At 35.2% G+C, this 21,207-nt stretch overlaps 1 protein-coding gene across 4 annotated transcripts; it reads left to right on the top strand.

Moving 5' to 3' along the window:
- The first annotated feature begins 1,738 nt into the window (after nucleotides 1-1,738).
- Nucleotides 1,739-17,976, top strand: LOC104895396 (callose synthase 5). Of its 4 annotated transcripts, XM_057396053.1 has the most exons (32): nucleotides 1,739-1,794; nucleotides 1,873-1,949; nucleotides 2,037-2,115; nucleotides 2,192-2,317; nucleotides 2,419-2,533; nucleotides 4,115-4,449; nucleotides 6,175-6,227; nucleotides 6,322-6,382; nucleotides 6,467-6,548; nucleotides 6,630-6,679; nucleotides 6,788-6,874; nucleotides 7,320-7,442; nucleotides 7,534-7,629; nucleotides 7,713-7,796; nucleotides 7,885-8,045; nucleotides 9,126-9,249; nucleotides 9,330-9,424; nucleotides 9,536-9,632; nucleotides 9,716-9,867; nucleotides 10,126-10,235; nucleotides 10,344-10,469; nucleotides 10,566-10,634; nucleotides 12,724-12,913; nucleotides 12,998-13,112; nucleotides 13,199-13,318; nucleotides 13,393-13,508; nucleotides 13,605-13,688; nucleotides 14,028-14,140; nucleotides 14,345-14,574; nucleotides 15,379-16,176; nucleotides 16,575-16,625; nucleotides 17,319-17,976. In XM_057396053.1, exons 3-32 carry the CDS (start codon nucleotides 2,068-2,070, stop codon nucleotides 17,547-17,549), a joined length of 4,242 nt encoding a protein of 1,413 aa, XP_057252036.1. In that variant the 5' UTR covers nucleotides 1,739-1,794; nucleotides 1,873-1,949; nucleotides 2,037-2,067; the 3' UTR covers nucleotides 17,550-17,976. The 4 variants fall into 4 exon arrangements, with proteins under 4 accessions (XP_057252036.1, XP_057252037.1, XP_057252038.1 ...); XM_057396054.1 differs by lacking the exons at nucleotides 9,126-9,249; nucleotides 9,330-9,424 and adding an exon at nucleotides 16,733-16,918; XM_057396055.1 differs by lacking the exons at nucleotides 1,739-1,794; nucleotides 1,873-1,949; nucleotides 2,037-2,115 and adding an exon at nucleotides 16,733-16,918 and having other exon boundaries at nucleotides 2,283-2,317; nucleotides 2,419-4,449.
- The last annotated feature ends 3,231 nt before the right edge of the window (nucleotides 17,977-21,207 follow it).

Genomic DNA, 21,207 nt, shown 5'->3' with positions numbered 1-21,207 from the left:
GCCATCTACCACATATAACAAAGTTGGATTTTGTGTTCCCACTTCATTCTATCTTTGGTATCTGAAGAGTATGCCAGTGGATTGATGGTTTTCTTCCATCATAAAGTAGTCATTATATTATAAGATACCTCTAATTTTGCAAGAAACTACATACTTTTCCCTAGTGTGTTTCACATGAATATTTTTTACATCCTCTTGGTGTGCTCTTCCAGTCTTGAATAGTAGTACCTTTTATTTTTGGGTGAGGGGCAGCAGGACTGAGTGAGTAACTATTTACACAATCAATGGAGAGACAAGGTGAATTTTGCATCCCACGATCTAATTTTCCTACTTATTAATTAAAAAGACAAAGAGTCATTCTGTATCGAGAGGAATCTATCTGTCCATTGTCTGTCTCTATTATGCGAATTTAATCTATTGCTTTCCGTTTACCAGGTTAAGGCTGCTATCTCTGCATTGTGGAACACTCGTGGCCTAACCTGGCCACCTGCATTTGAGCAACACCGGCAGAAAACCAATGACTTGGACCTTTTTGATTGGCTGAAAGCTATGTTTGGATTTCAGGCATATTCTTATTGTCTACCTTGTGTGTTTTTCTCCCATTCCCTCTTCCTTTCAAGGGAATGCTTAGATTTGGATAAAGAGATAAGGAAGGACAAAGTGAAGGAAGATGGGTGTAGCTGGTTCAGATACTAGTGGTTAACAAGGGATGGGGGAATTATTACCCTAAATATGGGGGTAATATGTTACCGGGGGGGTGGGGTGGGGAATTGTTACTCTCGCTCGAAGGGTAACAGTTCCCTCACCCTTTTCATCTTCCTCAATCACTTCATCTTCACCCATCTTTGTCTCTTCAGTTTCTCTTGTTACCTTCTTAATTCTTTACCCAATCAAAGCATGCCCTAACAATGCTGAACTTGTTAGTTGGAAATGAAACATGGTGACAAGTGATTCTGGAAGTTGATCTGTCTGATTTATGCAGAAAGACAATGTTCGTAATCAGCGAGAGAATCTGATAATACTACTAGCCAATGTTCATATAAGGCTAAATCCAAAGCCTGAGCCTATGAACAAGGTTGGAATTTTACTTACCATTTTTTTTGTGTGTACTGTTACTTTTTCCTGCATATTTGGTGCTGCTATTTTGACGTTGCACCATAGTGAAATGAATGGAAGATTTTAGTAACTCTCACATTAGTGGATTTTGTGTAATCATTGTCTTTGTAGCTTGATGATCGAGCTGTGGATGCTGTAATGAATAAGCTCTTCAAGAATTACAAGACCTGGTGCAAATTTTTGGGTCGAAAGTTCAGTTTAAGGTTGATATACAAAAATCGCCATTTCACAAATACAAAGTGCTCAAACTTGAGGAACATTTCTATTATGTGATCCTGCCTTTGGATTTAGCTGATTCTTTGGTATATTTCCTGCGAATATAGGCTACCACAAGGTCAACATGAAGTTCAGCAGAGGAAAGTCCTCTATATGGGTTTATATCTTCTTATCTGGGTCGAAGCAGCTAATGTGCGCTTTATGCCAGAATGCCTGTGCTACATTTTTGATAATGTAAGCACTATTTTCCGGTTAACCGACTGTAAATCCTATGAATATTGAATGTAGAAGTAGATTAACACATGTTATATTCTGATGTTTTAGATGGCATATGAACTCCATGGATTGCTGGCTGGAAATGTCAGCATTGTGACAGGAGAGAACATAAAGCCCTCCTATGGGGGGGATGATGAGTCTTTCCTTCGAAAAGTTATCACACCCATCTATCGTGTTATTGAAAAGGTAACTCAAGTTTAAAATGAATAATCTTTTAGGTGCTGTAGCATTGGTTTCTGTATTCAAGTGCTTGTGACGTTCCAGGAAGCCCAGAAGAGCAAAAATGGGAAGGCAGCTTACTCTGCTTGGTGTAATTATGATGACCTGAATGAGTATTTCTGGTCGGTAATAACATTTTCATGGTTGACACTTATTTCAAACCATTCTTAGTGCTCACATCTTTGATAATCAGTTTTCCTTTTGACCAGGTCATCAGATTGTTTCTCATTAGGCTGGCCAATGCGTGATGATGGAGAATTCTTTAAATCAACGCGTGAAACTGTTAAGGTAGCCTCAAGAGTCACTATTATTGTACTGATATGTGATCAAAGTTGACTTGCTTCGCATTTCTGGCACGTTTTAGGGACGAAAGGTCTCCAAGGACAGCTCTAAGGGAACGGGAAAATCAAACTTCATTGAAACCAGAACATTCTGGCATATCTTTCGAAGTTTTGATCGTTTGTGGACATTCTATATACTAACTCTACAGGTACTTTAACACAATAAATTGGGTCTTTAACAAATTCATCATATAGTTGCTTCTAAATCTAAAGATCGATTAGTAGCAAGATTAAAACAACTGTGTTGCAGGCAATGGTGATCATTGCGTGGAGTGAAGCCCCACTATTATCTATTTTCAAGAAAGACGTCTTATATCCTGTTTCAAGTATTTTTATCACTGCAGCTTTTCTTCGCTTGCTTCAAAGTATGTCACTCTCAGATGGACTCTAAAATGCATTAGACAGTAATTTGCATGTGTTCATGATGTCTTAGGGAGTATTTAAGTGCCACATGTAGAATTTATAGGAGACATTTTAACATTTGAGCATAATAATTTCTTTTCTCCTGCGTAAACTATTTTCTGTCATTAAGTATTTAGATTTCAAAATAACGTGTTAATATCTCTTTGTTTCAACATCTCTTCCAATAGCACTTGTTTGTTTTAGAAATGTAGAGCTGTAAATTTATTAATTTTTCTATGTTTGTCTACATTGTGAGAGAATATGAAAATGGAAATATGTGGAAATCTTTTAGTTGTATCTGGTTTATTTAGTTTCCTACAGATGGAAAATTCTAGAGTCAGAGGCAATATATATATTAGCATCTCTATTCCGCTTTTAGTAACTTAGCAAAGGTTAGTCGTGTTAATTACTTACTTTTCAATAGAAGTATTGAACAATTAAACAATTGAAAAATTATATATTTCTCAATTTCCCCCAAGTTTACCTTTCTGTGTATATCTACCCTAAAATGATTTCCAAATGTGGACAGAGCATGAAAATTAGCCTGCTTCTTAACAAACGATTAGACAAATCTAGATAAAAAGTGTTGAGATCTAAAATAAATAACTATAAGAAAATGAAACGTGTATGTAATATGTTGCATCTTCTAGATATATGTAACTATTTGGTTTGAATGTGAAATTAACCTAAGTTATCCACAATGATAAGCGATTAGCCAACCCATGTCTCAAAGATAATATGTGAGACTCTCCCAACGTGTTCGGTAAGCGGTCATAAGTGATGTTAATGGTAATGTATTTTTGTGTAAATTATTTAGGGACTCCCATGTTAATATTCATGGTAATGCTACTACACCCCTAAACATCTCATTCTTCACAAAATTTCATTAGCATCCATTACCACTTGGAAAGGTAGTATTTAACTGTAATGGAAATTTATAAATAAAATATATGTTTGAGGATGATGTTTCATTACAATGGATATTGACATGATAGCTCTCTTATTGAATTACAATAAATCATCACCATTACCACCATTTATTACCGACTATCAAGTTAATCGTTGAAGATTAGTCATGCAAAGTTAATCATATCTTTTCTGAACCGTTCTTTAGCTTTTTTTTTTGCTTTTTGTAACGTACCTTGAGCAGTTCTCTGAATATGATAAAAAAAACAGAAAGATGAATTTGCACATATTTCCTATAAAGATCTGCTATCTGTCCGATATACTTATATCCACAGCAGATTTTTTCTAAATTCAATATTTCATATCAGCTTTTAAAGCCTTTTCCTGTGCATTTTTCTGATGAATAAAGATAACATGCATTTGTCTTATGTGCTTTATTCTGTCATGATGAAATTAGCATTTACTTGATACGCGTTACCATCTGGCCCAATGCTTCAGAAATCATATGTAGAATTGTAGATATAAATACTTCTATGATTCTGCAAATATTGTTTTAGGGTTGCTGTATTAAGTAAGGTTGGTGCTTTCGATCTGGTTGTCAGCAGAATTTTCCCCCCTATCTGTTTTATGTGTTGTAGGTGTTCTGGATGCTGTCATCAACTTCCCGATGAAGCGCAAGTGGATGTTCCTGGATGTGATGAGAAGTATATTGAAGATAGTTGTTAGTCTTGCATGGGCCATAGTTCTTCCACTCTTTTATGTACATTCCTTCAATGTAGCACCTCAGAAAATCCGAGATCTTCTATCGTTTCTCGGGCAATTGAAGGCGGTTCCTGCTCTGTATATCATGGTGGTAGCATTATATTGTCTTCCAAACATACTCTCTGCAGCACTGTTCCTTTTCCCAATGCTTCGACGTTTTATTGAAAACTCTGATTGGCTCATTGTACGGCTACTGTTGTGGTGGTCACAGGTACTTTAATTCTTTCTCTCTTTGAAATGTGGGAACATTTTGTTCGATGGTCTAAGTTAAGACTTGAACGTTGTTGAGTTGGTAACACTCAGATATTATTTCTTTTAAAATGCTGAAATGAATAACCATCTAAGTATTAGAGAGGGGTGCAACGGAAGCCCATAAAACTCAAACAGGAAGCATGACTTTACGTTAGTATATGACAAGAACACTATAAATCTCAGCATTGCCGAGATATGGGCTGTCCTTATGGAGACAACTATGCCTCAAACTCTTCTGAACTATGATAGACTGTCAGATAGCTAAAATATATACTTCATACCAGGAGTGTAGCCTATGTATTTTACACAAAGACTTAATGGGAAATATTTAAAAGTTTAAAGGTTCTGAAGATGAAAGAAAAGACCAACATTTTCAATATCATTTTATCTAATCAAAATATCATAACTTCATTAGTGTGGAAATGGTTGCATGATCAAATAAGCCAGGTGTGCTATATTCTGTTTGCTGGTATTTGATCTTTTCATTGCAATGATAAGATAGGGTTAGGACGTCAGATTCACTTTTTCAATAAAATGTATTGAAAAGAAAAAAATAGTAACGAGAGAAGCTATTTCTTTTTTAAAATAAATTTAGCTTAAATATTTATGCAAAAGGATGGAAGTTGGATGGAGATGTGGCTCATAAAATTAAAGCAGGTTGGTTGAAGTGGAAGAGTGCCATGGGGTTTCACTGAGAGATGGAAAACATACAACCGATTTCTAGTCTGTCTGATAAAAAGGTGAAAGGTTTTTTGTTTGCTATGATATAGTACTTTTCAAAGTGATGAGCAACTTTATAGCAATATACTTTCTTTGTTTCTTTTACTTGCAGCATTGGAGCATGGCACAAGTATATAGCCTATATAGCAGAGGAGAGAGACAGAGAGATAAAAAAAAACCCGATTTGCTAGGGGAGAGAAAGAGAGAATATATTGCCAATAATGTCAATGGTGCAAGTATTATGCAACTTCCTACTATGAAAATTGTTGCAAGTAAAAGAAAACGGATGAACTAACGAATAACAAAACTTGAATTTAGTGTCTTATGCTTGTTAATTTGGTTTATATGCAATTCAACATGCAGCTAGCTTATCTCCAGCAATGGTACACGCTTTTATGACCTCTATACGGGAACTCAATCTGCCAATTCCTACTCTCCCATCTACTAGTGTACCATAAATTTCAGCCATCTTATCTTAGTTCGACAGAGATGAGCTTTTGTAACTATTCAGTTGGTTTCATATGGATTTACATGGAGCAACTCTCTGTTACTGATAAGAGATAGATGGGATAATTATTTAATATTTTTTATGCATGATTCACAACATGAACATATCTGGTTCATTTTTGTTTTTGATGTCCATCGCTGGTTTGATAACGTTTCATCTAGTAGGGGTTTTTTAGGACTTGAACAGATCAAGAAGAAAGTCCAATTTAAATGCTAATAGGAGCGAGGTGTAAATTTGCTTTCTGCTGAACATAGATAACATATTTTCCTTATTTAACATAAGGGGGAACATAAACAGGAAGGATATATAGACAACTTCTTGGCAGCCATTAGATGGCTTTATAATATGTCAATTACTATTTCTCATGCATTTCATGGCCATATATGGATGAAATTGCATGTTTTCTTTTCTTGTTCTTATTTTTTTCCGTTAATAAATCTTTTTGCTTGTTTGCAGCCTAGAATTTATGTAGGGAGAGGAATGCATGAAAGCCAATTTTCTCTCATAAAGTGAGTCTGATATAAATAATTCTGTAAGGGATTCCATTAACCCTCAAACTTCCTATTGGTATTCTAGTCCATTTAACTACACATATTGCAACAGGTATACGCTGTTTTGGCTTCTTCTCCTGGCATCAAAGATTGCATTCAGCTATTTCATCATGGTAGGCTTTTGCTTCTTGAATGTTTGTTCTTTTTTTGGAGGCAACAGATGTTCCATTCAACCTATCATTGTACTCTTTTGGCAGATAAGACCCTTGGTGAAGCCAACAAAGGACATCATGGACATCAATAAAGTTGATTATCAATGGCATGAATTTTTTCCCCATGGTATCCGAAACTTCCTTTTATGTGCTTTTCTTTGGAACTCCCTATTATGACTTCATTCTGATGTTTCTCTTGTTACTACAGCAAAACACAATTATGGTGCAGTTGCCTCGCTCTGGGCTCCAGTTATCATGGTCTGCAGATTGCTTAGCGCCTTTGCTAACAATCATTTGTTCTCGCATTTCTATGCTTTACGTTTTATATGATGTTATTCTGGTAACATCCATTCTTTAACCGCGCAGGTTTATTTCATGGATACTCAAGTTTGGTACTCTATATATTCCACAATTTATGGTGGTTTTATAGGAGCATTTGACCGTCTAGGAGAGGTAATCGCTATGAACTTTGTAGACTTTACTGCACTTTCTGCCTTTTTTCGGGAAAGGTGTTTGTGGCTGGGGGGCTGGGGGGGGGGGGGTTATCGTATAAGCTGCAGGAAGTTTGAGAATAATATTTCCTAGGTACTCAAACTGTTAGCAGAGCTTATTTCTTCTTTCCGTTTTACTTGCTCTTCCTATGAATTGTCTGTAACTTTTACTCTCCCATCTCTGTCCCACTCTTTCTATCCCCATGCTTTGGGTAGAACCTTCTTTTGTCAAGAATTTGATTAACAGTGTACTTGATGCTCTTTTAGTCTTCTTGAAACATGCAAATCCATTTAGTACCCAGATCCTTGATACTATAGACAATTGCTGTAGGATCATGTATAGCTGATTTCTGTACTAGCTCTTTGTCATATAGACATGTGATTATTATTCTCTTCCTTCTTCACAGATAAGAACTCTTAGCATGCTAAGGACAAGATTCCAGGCACTACCTGGTGCTTTCAATGACTGTTTAGTGCCTTCTGATAAGTCACGCAAACGAGGTTTCTCTTTATCAAAGCGATTTGCTGAGGTTGCTATCCTTTTCTCTGTTATTACTGCCAAAGGTTGTTCAGGAGAAAGATTGATAAATTTGGAAAGTTTTGTTACTCCTATTCCTATAGGCTAATGCAAGCAAGAGAATTGAAGCAGCTAGATTTGCTCAGCTTTGGAATGAGATTATATGTTCTTTCCGGGAAGAAGATCTTGTTAATGACAGGAAAGGCCCCTCAACTTATACCTTTTTGCTGTTTTCTTTCATCCTACTTGCCATGTTACTGAATCATATAAACCATTGTTCAGGGAGATGGATCTGCTGCTCGTGCCATATTCCTCAGATCCTAGTTTGAAAATAATTCAATGGCCACCTTTTTTGCTTGCAAGCAAGGCAAGTGTAGTATGGAATACCAAAGATATTTATATTAAGAACTAGAATTTCACCCTTTTGACGACTGATTATTTCACTGCTTTTGCAGATTCCAATAGCATTGGATATGGCTGTTCAATTTCGACCAAAGGACTCTGACCTTTGGAAAAGAATTTCTGCTGATGAATACATGAAATGTGCGGTGATTGAATGCTATGAATCCTTTAAGCAAGTTTTGAACATTCTTGTTTCAGGAGAAAATGAGAAAAGGTTAATGTTGATACTTTGTTTATCATACTTCCTTCGTGTGTCGGTTTTTCTTTAATCTTTTCCTGATCTCACATGATAAACTTATCATTACTCCCTCCACTTCTCAAAAAGTTTGCTTTGTGTGTTAAGAGTAGTCAATGGTCAAAGGTTAATGTTAATGCTTAAATTATTATACTTCGTCTTTGTGTTGTTTTCTTTTTCTTTCTTTCATGATCTCACACGCCAAAATTTGATCATTACTCCCTTTGTTTCTCAAAATTTTTTGTGTATGTATTAAGAGTAATCAGTGGCCAAAGGTTAATGTTGAAGCTTTATTCATGATACCTCCAGTCTGTGTTTGTTTTCTTTTTACTTCCCCCCTGATCTCACTCGCCAAACTTTGATCAATTTCTCCCTACGTTTCTTAAGAAGTTTGGTGCGTATATTGAGAGTATTAGATGGTCAGAGGTTAATGTTGATGCTTTATTGATTATACCAATAAACTTGTCTGAAAAAGTACTTTCATCATTTTTTCTTTTCTCGATACGCCGTGTGTGCCGTAATGATGAAAAGGAGGAAGTGACTTCCGTTGTAAAATATTGGTAATATATATAGATTTATGAAATTGTGAAAGTAAGTATATAAACAAATCTAACAATATCATTTTCATCACAGGAATCAATATAATTCTTACCTAATTAATTCGAGTCGAAGTTTGCAAACTTTGGCATTAGAATTTGAATCAGGAATTCAGTACTTATAATTTGGAATGAAGGTATTATATTCGGAAAAAAAGTTCAATATACCATTAATGCTGCCTTATATTGATCAAAAGTTGATTTATCAATCATTTTTCCTTTCGCTCTTTTGTCTCCTCTGCTTGTCTAACCTCCTCTTTGAGAATTGCCAACTTGAATATCTGATTATCTTTTGAGTTTTTAACTTATTCTTTTTAACCAAGGTCCGGTGCTTGTTTCTTGTGCTAAAACATATTTGATCTGATATACTTGTATCCTGTGCTAATGTGGTCTTCATAAGAAATCATCTAGAATATCCTCTTGGATTGTGATTACATCTTATGCTTGAGTAATTGTTTGACAGGATAATTTCTCTAATTATAAGAGAAGTAGAGGCAAACATTTCGAAGAATACACTTCTTACAAATTTTAGAATGAGCGCTTTGCCCACCCTCTGCAAAAAATTTGTAGAGCTTGTGGGATATTTGGTGAGTAAATAATCAGTTGTATTGCCATGTTTCTATCTATTTTTGTCTAGTGAAGCTCATTATGTTTTACCATGTTCAAGAGAGATGGAGATTCTTCGAAACGGGACAGTGTGGTATTACTACTGCTAGACATGCTAGAAGTTGTTACTTGTGACATGATGGTGAATGAAATTCGGTAGTGTACCTGATTTTAACTCTTTATGCCTGACCTTTATTATGGAAAATTCTCATTAAATCGATATATTATCTCTGTTTGATAACTTATTAAGTGTCATGGTGCTTTCAGCGAGTTGACCGAACTTGGGAATAGCGGAAAGGACGGAAATCGACTTTTCGAGCATATAGTATTTCCGCCTAAGATTACACCACAATGGGAAGAACAGGTTAAAACAAGATCTTTTAAATGTGTCATAACATAGGTTTGTCACAAAATAATAATACATCTTGTTTGATTTACTGTTTCCAGATACGACGCCTCTATTTACTTTTGACTGTGAAGGAATCTGCCATTGATGTGCCCACAAACCTTGAAGCACGAAGAAGAATTGCATTTTTCACAAACTCATTGTTCATGGATATGCCGCGAGCTCCTAAAGTTCGTAAGATGCTTTCATTTAGGTATGCTGTTTAATCTCATGAGAAAGTTCATACATTGGGAGGTCTATTGAAATTATGTTATATCACGAGATACTACGTAGCATAGTGGATTATTTTATTTAAGCTCAGTTGGCTACCATTCTCAAGTTATCTATGCTGGTTGCATACCATCCTTTAATGAATCCATAAGATTATTGCACCTCTGTTGAGTAATAATTGTGATACATACTCAATTTACTGTCACTTATAATCCCCGCTCCCCTCTCTGTTATTTTGCAGTGTTCTGACTCCTTACTACAGTGAGGAGACAGTATACTCTAGAAATGACCTTGAAATGGAAAATGAAGATGGTATATCCATCATATACTACTTGCAGAAGATCTTTCCAGGTTCTGATATTGGCAAATTTTAAATAGAAGTCTCTATATAGAATATCTCTTCTCTATTTGTGGTAGTAGACTGAGGTTGCTGATTATGCAATTATACTTATTTTGTAGATGAATGGAACAATTTTATGGAGAGAGTCAATTGCAAGAAAGAGGCCGAGGTTTGGGAAAATGAGGAGAACATTCTACACCTTCGGTATTGGGTTTCACTCAGAGGGCAGACTCTTTGCAGAACAGGTATGCATTATGTGGTACCTACTCTATTTCATAAGAATATTTCTTCGTTCTCTCTTTCTATATATATGAATATATATATATATCTTCTGAATGCAGTTCGAGGGATGATGTACTACCGAAGGGCTTTGAAACTCCAGGCTTTTCTTGACATGGCTGATGAAGAGGGTATGACTACTATTTCTCAGTTGCAGCTCAATTGCTAGTTTTTTAGTTGTGGGAGCCTGCTACTAAGGTTTTGTTCTTTCGACTTTCGCCTGAATATGCTCATCTTAGATTATATTAGTTGTGAACTGGACTTGGGTAGCTCTTCTCTGACTGGAACTTATGGGAACTTGTTTTTCTGAAATTTTTCAAAGATGAAAAGAACAAAGCATAACAGCTTTGGAATGTTTGCAATGAATACAAGTTTCAATTAAGATGGTATATCAATTAGTATTCCGCTTTTTTAGTTGTAGTCCTGAAGATCAATGATTTTTAAAGCAGTTTTGATACACAATGATTTTCCTAATGAAGGTCCTACTCAATTTAGGGTGCGTTCTGTTCAACTTAAAAAATTAAGTTTCAGGTCCAATAAGTTCAGATAAGTTCAGATAAGTTCAGATAAGTTGCAATAAGGTCTAATAAGTGCAATAAGTTCCAATAAGGTCTAATAAGGTCCAATAAGTTCCAATCAGGTGCAATAAGTTCCAATCAGGTGCAATAAGTTCCAATCAGGTTCTAATAAGGTCCAATAAGTTCCAATCAGGTCATAATCCAATAAGTCCATTTAATAACATTTGTATTATTGTCCACTATTTTGTTATTCATAATTTCATATCACTATTAGCGGATTATGTTATTATTAGAATTTTAATTAAAGTACCACAATGATTATATAGTATTATATTATTAGTGTCTATTATTTTATTATTTATTTGTATTATGTCTATTATTTATATATTTGTATTATGTCTATTATTTATTTCATATTACTATTAGCTGATTAGTTATTATTAGAATTTTTTATTAAAGTACCACAATGTTTAGTATTATACTTGATTATTGTCTATTATATCTATTGAATAATATTATAATCATGGTTAAATAATTAAGGTTAACAATAATAATAATAATTATTATAATTATATATGTATAGGCAAATATATAAATAGTAATTTTTTGTTATAAAATAATTAATAATCATTATTTTTAAAGGACATATATAATTATTATTCCAAAAAAATTTTGAGGGGTAGTATTTACGTTATGGTAATATTTATGTTATTCATGTCAATGTTTTTGTCTAATAAGGTCAAATAAGTTTCAATCAGGTTCAATAAGGTCTAATAAGTTTCAATCAGGTCCAATAAGGTCTAATAAGTTTCAATCAGGGTCAATAAGTTCCAATCAGGTCCAATAAGGTCAATCAGGTTCAATCAGGTCCAATAAGTTCCAATCAGGTCCAATAAGTTGAATCAGGTCCAATCAGGTTTAATAAGTTCCAATAAGTTCAGTTCAGGTTCAATAAGTTCAGTTCAGATAAGTTCCAATAAGTTCAGGTCCAATAAGTTGAATAGAACGCACCCTTAATCACAGAATCCTATCACTGGGTGCATTCCTTTCAATATTCCCTGTATTTCATGATTTTTCTTAACAGAATTCAACTCAAAATAATAACAAAGTATGCCTTTTTAGAATCCTGTCGACATGATTAGGCACAAAATTTTGTGGACAATTTGGTTTTTGATATTTCAGTGCGATCTAACGACTGGAAAGTTTCAAAACAAAGTTTAAAATAGGGTTTCAAAGGAGCTTCTTCAATTTTATGCTATGTAATTGAGATATAATAGAAAACAAAATAAGAGAACCATTCTAGTTTTGCCTGTACCAGTATTATATGAAAAGATCTTAATAAGCCGTAATTTCCCGGAGGTAGGCTTATCTACTCAAGATGATACCTGGGGGTAGTGGCTGATCTTCATGGTTTAGCTACTGCTTCATCTACTGGAGATTATGCACTATACACCCTGGTGTACCTAAAGCATGGTACGCCCCCTCTCATTCTCCTCCATTATGTGCTGTTCACATGAGTTCATGGGTGGAGAATGTGAGAGGTCGTATGCATTTATTTAGGAGTAGGATGCAAATTGTACATATATATATATATAGATAATAGGCATTTTAACCAGGATGATTTTCAAATTCAGTAGTAAATTGGCCAGCTTTTGGGCCCGAGATATATTGATGTTTGAGTCTTTGTGTTGTTGATGGGCAGAGATCTTGCAAGGCTATAAGGCGGTTACAGAACCAATGGAGGAGGAGAAGAAAAGTCAGAGATCCCTTTATGCACAATTAGAAGCTGTTGCTGACATGAAATTCACATATGTTGCTACATGTCAGAACTATGGTAATCAGAAAAGGAGTGGAGATCGCCGTGCAACGGATATTTTAAATTTGATGGTGAAGTAAGTCCTACTTTGCAAATATAATATTAATTTCAGTAAGCAAAATCCAACATCTTATCATGCTTTTGTATCTCCTTGTTCCAGTCACCCATCCTTGCGTGTGGCATATGTGGATGAAGTTGAAGAAAGAGAAGGTAGTCAAAAGTCGCAAAAGGTATATTATTCCGTACTGGTGAAAGCTGTTAAAAATCTTGATCAGGTAAGCATACCCCTTTTTCCAGAAGCAGTAAATGAATTTATAAGTGTACCATGGTTCATGGAGACTGATTGAAAATTATTCTACAGGAAATATACCGTATAAAGTTGCCTGGACCAGCAAAGATAGGGGAAGGGAAGCCTGAAAACCAAAACCACGCCATAGTTTTTACCAGAGGAGAAGCCCTTCAGGCCATAGATATGAACCAGGCAAGTATAATTGGACTTCGTTGCATATTTTGGATGAAATAGACAGTATAGTAAATGCATTGTACTTATCGCAGGATAATTACTTAGAAGAAGCTCTGAAAATGCGTAACCTCCTTGAAGAATTCAATGAAGATCATGGAGTGCGTCCACCTACCATTTTAGGTGTTCGTGAGCATATCTTCACGGGAAGGTAGGATGTTATCTCTAGCAACCAAAAGTTTCTGTACTCCAATCATTCTTTGATATTTTGATTCATGACAGGCGTATCATTATGTCTTCCTTGCAGTGTATCTTCCTTGGCTTGGTTTATGTCTAATCAGGAGACCAGCTTTGTTACCATTGGACAAAGAGTTCTCGCAAGACCATTAAAGTATGCAACCTATTAGACTATAAGTAATTAGTATCTGTTTATATGTCTTATGAAATGATTTAGAAATGACAGGAGATATGGAGACAAATCAACTCATACTGTTTGAACTGCATTTGTTATTTGTTAATATATTAATATACAATAAATCTAGATGTTAATGTCACAATATAACCTGTCATGCTACATGACTTGAATCTATCATCATATCGTTATGGAGCACAAGAGTATTGCATTCTGTAATATCGTCTATAAATTTATGATTTATTCTCTCTAATAATTTTTCTGTTTTGTCGCTTTAACTGTGTTTGCAACTTTTCTCACTTTCTTTAATGATTTCAGGGTCCGGTTCCACTATGGCCATCCAGATGTCTTTGATAGGATCTTTCACATTACCCGTGGTGGAATGAGCAAAGCTTCTCGTGGTATCAATTTGAGTGAGGACATTTTTGCTGGTATGATCCTCCGCTCTTTCTTCTTCTCTCTCTCCCTCTCTCTCTCCCTCTCCCCCCCCCCTCTCCCTCCCTCCCTCCCTCCCTCTAGGGCTGTTTGCTTTTGTTCCCAAAAATCATGTTTGTGTGCGTTGTTGTTTTGAGGTAGTTGTTAAATTAAGACAGCCGTTATATTTATCCCATTTTTCTCGTATGCATTTGTTGTAGGATTCAACTCAACATTAAGGCGTGGTAATGTTACTCACCATGAGTATATACAAGTGGGAAAGGGACGAGATGTTGGGCTCAACCAAATCTCATTGTTTGAAGCAAAAGTAGCCTGTGGTAATGGGGAGCAGACACTCAGTCGAGATGTGTACCGGTTAGGTCATCGTTTTGACTTTTTTCGCATGCTCTCCTGTTACTTCACGACAATTGGATTCTATGTCAGTTCCATGGTAAGCACTTATCACACAACATTGTGAAATTTTTGGCTGAAATTCTTTGATTGTGTGGATCAATAATTAACTATACCAATGTGCATGAGTGCCCTCAATCTACCATTGGGTTACACATATGATGAGCAAAATTTCATTAAGATAAACATAAAGTCACCAAATTTAGAATGCAAAGAAATTTAAGACCTTGGGAAGTTGGGAGCAGTACGAAGTAATTTGAACTGCAGAATCTAATATTAGGAAATCAACCATGTGAAAATATTCTAATAGTAGCAGGTTTTGTATGAACCTTCTGGAAATGCTACTTGATTTCCTTAACATACATATTCAGTAAAAGGATAACAATTTACCTGCTTTATCCAGAAGTAGAAGTGAGCCTATCGTATGTGATTTATAGCTTCTAAAAATGTGATGAGGGATAACTTATTAATTATGTAGTAAAATGTCTTTTTGGTGCATATGTGAAGACTTGGCAAAAAAATGGGATTTGGGTTTTTGGTGCTAATCATAGCAATTTCGTCTGCTCAGCTATTAGAAATTTAGCCTTTTGTTACAACTACTATCTGCTCATCATGATTTGCTGCAAGACCTGATGGCTACCTGTTAGGCTGTTAGTCTGTTACTGACCTTCTAATATAGTATTTGCTACTGTAAGACTTTCGCACGTTTCTTTAGCAAAGGTGCATCCTCCTTATTTCTCGTCTTGTATGCTGGGTGTTCTGTGGTTTATTAACAAAGACATATTGCTGTTCTGTTCCATTGGATGTTGCTAAGACATATAGATGATTGATTGTGAATATGCAGATGGTTGTCCTTACTGCGTATGCTTATTTATATGGAAGGCTTTATCTATCTTTGAGTGGCTTGGAGCAGTCAATCATTAGGTTTGCTAGGGCCAAGGGAGAAACTGCCTTGAAGGCAGCCATGGCTTCAGAGTCTGTTGTCCAACTTGGACTCCTAATGGCTTTGCCCATGATCATGGAGATAGGATTGGAGAGAGGATTTACAACTGCATTGGGTGAAATGATCATCATGCAATTGCAGCTAGCATCTGTTTTCTTCACTTTCTCTCTTGGGACAAAAGTTCATTATTATGGGCGTACCATCTTGCATGGTGGAGCCAAGTACAGAGCCACTGGACGTGGTTTTGTTGTCCGCCACGAGAAATTTGCTGAAAATTATAGAATGTATTCAAGAAGTCATTTTACAAAAGGGCTAGAGCTTATGATGTTGCTTATAGCTTATCATTTGTATGGGTCAGCGGTGTTTGGTTCCACAGCCTATATACTCGTGACTGGCTCCATGTGGTTCTTGGTCATATCTTGGTTATTTGCTCCCTTCATATTCAATCCTTCAGGTTTTGAGTGGCAGAAGATTGTAGATGACTGGGATGATTGGACAAAATGGATTAGTAGTCATGGTGGTATTGGTGTACCAGCAACCAAGAGCTGGGAGTCATGGTGGGCTGAAGAGCAAGAGCACTTGCAATACACAGGATTCACTGGACGGTTCTGGGAGATTGTTCTCTCTCTCCGATTCTTTCTATATCAGTATGGAGTAGTGTATCATCTGCATGTAGCCAATGAAGACACAAGCATCATGGTGAGTCTGAGGAGAAACAATCTTTAAGGTTCAAGCTCTTTTTCCCAATTTTGAAATGCTTTCCAAGTATCTTGCTTCTCCAAAAATGCTGTGTTAACAAGCAACATTTAAGAAGTAACAAGTACCGCGATTGCATAGTGCTCTTTACCTAAGTAAGATATTCTGTTAGTTAAAACTTCACATATTACACAACTCTAAACTTAAAAGCCAAAAAAACGAGAAAAGAAGAAATAGCTGTTGGCCATTCAACTATATTAGTTTGTGACATCATGTAATTGGGCCTTAATCTTACTTTTCAAAGTCACAGGGTTCAGTGAAGGTTAGAGGCTAAGTAGTGTTTCATCTGACTTGTTTTCCGATAAATCTTTGGAATGACTTCTCTCTTTTGTTACTTTCAGGTTTATGGCCTGTCATGGCTTGTGATTGTTGCTGTGGTTATCATTCTAAAGGTAAAAACTTCGAAAAGTCCACTCTGATGCCTAAAACTAAGTTGTTTATGTTTATCCCAATGTGGATATTATTACTGAACCCCTAAATTTTGGTAATGTGACTGCAGATTGTATCCATGGGTAAAAAGAAGTTTAGTGCAGATTATCAGTTGATGTTCAGACTTCTGAAACTTTTCCTTTTCATTGGCTTTATAGTCGCGCTAGTAGTCTTCTTCTTATTCTTAAATCTGACAGTTGGAGACATATTTGTTAGCTTGCTGGCCTTCATGCCTACTGGATGGGCTCTTTTATCAGTATGCTCTCTCTCTACCTCTTTTGTTTTATCTATTATTCAACCATTCTTTTTCTTTTTGTGCCTCTTCTTAATGTACATTGTTGTGCACCTAAACTTGAGATGCATTACTAGCAATAACCACGTCAAGTTATCCTCAGCTCTGTTGTTAACTAGGTCTTAAGCAAATTTTCCAACAAAATAAACTTGTGTATTCCAATTGATCATTTTCTTGCTAATTCTCCTTCCATCGTTATATCACTCCCTTTATTAATGTTTGATATGTACTTTATGATATTCTTGTACAATGTTTGTCAACTTGTTAGAACAGTTCATTATGTTTTAAAGCTACATATATGATATATGTTTGGTGACAACAGACATCTCCCTGGTGTCTCATACATCTAACTATATATGAACAGATATCAATAGCATGTAGGCCGGTGGTGAAAGGCATGGGAATGTGGAGTTCAGTCAAAGCCTTAGCAAGAGGCTATGAGTACATCATGGGGATTCTAATTTTCACTCCAGTAGCAGTGCTAGCTTGGTTCCCATTCATCTCCGAGTTCCAGACGAGGCTGCTGTTCAACCAAGCTTTTAGCCGAGGGCTGCAGATCCAACGTATATTGGCTGGTGGAAAGAAGCAGAAATAAACACTCATCTATGAAGCGATCACTCTGTAATTCTTGCTGAAAAAAAAAAAGATTTTTCCTGCAGGAAGACATGATATATCTGGTGTTTATCATGCTAGTATATATTGGCAATTGGGGGATGCCGATGTTCAGCACTTTTCAGAAAATACCTATCGGCACCGAGATCTCGGCCAGAGGCTCCACTTTCTAATTGATGCCCCCAAGCCGGAAAATTTGTTCCTCAAACTTGCTTGAGCTCATCAAGATCTTCAATTCATTCTTACTTTTGTCTATCAGCTCATGACTTATGCTCTTCTTTTTTTCTCACCCATGTATATATGAGCTTGGATTCAGATTAGTTTTCATTATTCTTCCAGCTGTATTCTTTGTTGGTGCAAGACTATCACATCTTTTGGGTCATTATAGGATTATTTTCAAATTAAGGTTCTATTGTGGACTTTGTTCTGATTGGCCGGCTTCATAATCATAAGCAGATTTATTGTATCATGAAACTCTAAAACTAGTAAAGGTAGTTTTGGAATCACAATTAGCTAACAACTATTTAAAAGGTATAAAACTCTAAAAATCCCACCAATAAATTATTCCAATAACTTTATTGGTCATTTCACCTAATAAAGTACCAATTAGTTGATAATTATCTATCAAACACTTTCACACAAATTGATAATACAAACAACTAGTCATAGTTAGCTAAAACAATAAGACAACAAATTTTTGTGAATAACAACAAATTCTATTGTTGCTAGATTGATTTGTTTTTGTAGTGCAATGAGATTATTTTTTACCAATGAGAGAAAAAGCTCGGCTAACCTCCTATCTAAGAGGCCAACCTAAAACGTCCTTTTAGACCGGAAAGAAAAATCAATATTCTACGGAAGGAAGAAAATAGTAGGATTATTGTAAAGTTTCCCCTTTGAAAGCCATAAGGTCCGTCACTCCATTTTCATCTCTCCCTTGATAATAGTGCAGTGAGATCATGAGTATACCGTTCTAATTTCTAACAAAAGTGTATTTGTATTATTGTAGCTTTAATTAAAAACAACCAAATATAATTATGCTACATTTTTTCGTAGTTTTATACACTTTTTTTAATATTCACAAGGTATATGTAGAATAGTCACTCATACTACATCTTTATATCATCAAACAAAATATAGTTAACATCACATGCAAAACACATAAGTATGACATTATTTGTTAGACATTAGTTTACACGTATTTAACCTATTAGTCAACTTTAATTAATTTCAATCATATATTTTCACTAATAAACTTTGCATTTTAAGTCACTCAATTGATACCACAGCCTTGTGGCTAACATTTTTATTTTCTACGTCAAAATTGGTAGGAGGCTTGGAGCAATAATGTAAACAAACTGACAAAAAGGCAACGAATGTTGGGATATTCTTCAAGTTTTATGCCAAATCAGTGGAATTCCTATATTTGCGGGTGTCAAAAGTACTGTTGATTCAAGGCCCAAAGGGTAAGGTTGAATTTAGTTCTCTCTCGCTTTTCTTTGCCCATTGTTCAACAATTAGGCAAGCTGCTGCCATAGGTTGGGATTTGGGAAAGTGCAACTACCTTGGCACTGAGTTCACTCAAGGTACACCCGGGTGTACCATGAGCATGGTACACCCAGGGGCATTTTCGTTATTAATCAAAACTTCAGTGGCATTCTCGTAATTTCCGAGGCTTATCATCATCTTCCTCAGCAGCAACAGAAGTTAAACTTTCCTCAGCATCTTTCATGGAATGATGACGGATCTTCCTTCATCTTTTGGAAAAGCATTTGCTTTGTGAAATTCAACGCCGGCGAAGCAGATTTCCACCGGAGATTCGATCTTCTTTCTCGCTCATTTCTTTCTCACTCTTCTTTCTCGCTGGAATCACGAAATCAAAACTTGGAAATTGAAACTTCAATTCCCAGATATGAGTACTTTGCATTTTACTCATTTTTTTTGTTTGTTGTTGTTTTGCTCGTTTTCTTCGATTTATTTTTGCTAGTTGTTCGGAGTGAAGACTTATGAAGTGGAGGAGAGAGAATCAACCACCATTGTTGAGGTGTTTGTTAATGACGGATTATAATTGTTGTGGGAGGAGAAGAGATAAAGTAGTTTGTTCATGGTGGTGGTGGTTTAGAGCAGTCCTCATTTACATAATTTGTGCTCATTCAAGTTTGCTCATTTCTTAAATGAGTAGAAATGTTTACTTATTTGCTCATTTTGCTCATTTGCTCATTTTGCTCATTTTGCTCAATTGCTCGTTTGCTCATTTTGCTCATTTTGCTCATTTGGAGAAAATAGTCTTGGGGTGTACCATGAGCATGGTACACCCAGGTGTACTATAAATATTCTCCCTTGGCACTATTGTATACTTGTACCATTATACGTGCTCTAAAGGGTAAAAAAGAATACTGTTTTAATAGAATACATTATATTATATGTACTCTTTTTATATTTTTTATCTTTCTCACTTAGAATCTTGACACTATTCACAATTAGAGGGGATCTTTTAAATTTTTCTCAATATATAAGAAAAAAATATAGTCATGTGGGGTTTTTGTTTGATTCGTCTCAATGAGTACATTATTAATATTCAATTATTATAATTTTTATTAATATATAATGAAAGATATTTAATGTAGAATAAGTGCATTGACAAACATGCAAAGTCAATGTAGGAAAGATAAAAAAATACAGAGGGAGTATACTTTTAAGTGAATTTGTGTATCTAGATTCTAGATTGTTAATTTCTTTTAGTATTGATTAGATCTGATAGTACGAAATATATAAACGGCTTAATATGTACTCCCTCCGTCCCAAAATATAGTTCTCATTTTTCTTTTTTCACGGTAATTTATGCAAATAGAATCTAAGAGAGATAATAAAGATTTTTTGTTTATTTAAATAAATATTGTATGAGAAAAGATGATTTTAGAAGAGATAATGGATAATAATTGGTGAAAGAGCATTAATTGTAACATTTTGGTTTGAATAAACAAAGGAAAAATCAAATTCAAGAAGCAAATAAATGATGGGACATGGGTTTTTCTAGACAAATTACGAAAAAAATGTGGAATTAAATATAGAAACGGGAACTATATTTTGGGACATCCAAAATGAAAATGGGAACTATATTTTGGGACGGAGGGAGTAACTTATTTAATATAGATCAGATTAGAGTTGAGTTTTTCAACTCATTTAGGGCGTGCTTTGCGCTTTTAGGTAACTTTAAGTGTTTAAAGATTGAATATAGTTTATTTTTTATTATTCATATATTTAAACTAACAACTAGTTTTACAGAAACCTAACTATCACAAAAGTTATTTTCATAGTCGAACTCTAACAACTAATATTAGTTGAATAGCTAACAACTACTTCTACTGCTAATAAATACTGCCACAACTACTTTTGCTGAACATACTCTTAGTAGATGAATTTATATGTAACATTTAACTCGTTTAATCATTTAATTATTAACACTAACAAATACTCGAACCCATCTCCAACCCTAAACAAAATGACGGAGGGAATACATTACAATAATTTAAATGTTGACTTGGCAGTAAGAGCAAACACAACAAGTAAACTCTTTTTTTCCCCACCCCATAAAAAAAGGTACAAACATAAAATCTCTTGCACCACAAATATAAATAATA

Source organism: Beta vulgaris, chromosome 6 (genome assembly GCF_026745355.1).
Source record: "Beta vulgaris subsp. vulgaris cultivar EL10 chromosome 6, EL10.2, whole genome shotgun sequence".
NCBI classification, from domain to species: Eukaryota; Viridiplantae; Streptophyta; class Magnoliopsida; order Caryophyllales; family Amaranthaceae; genus Beta; species Beta vulgaris.
This window is presented reverse-complemented; position numbering and strand designations above follow the sequence as displayed.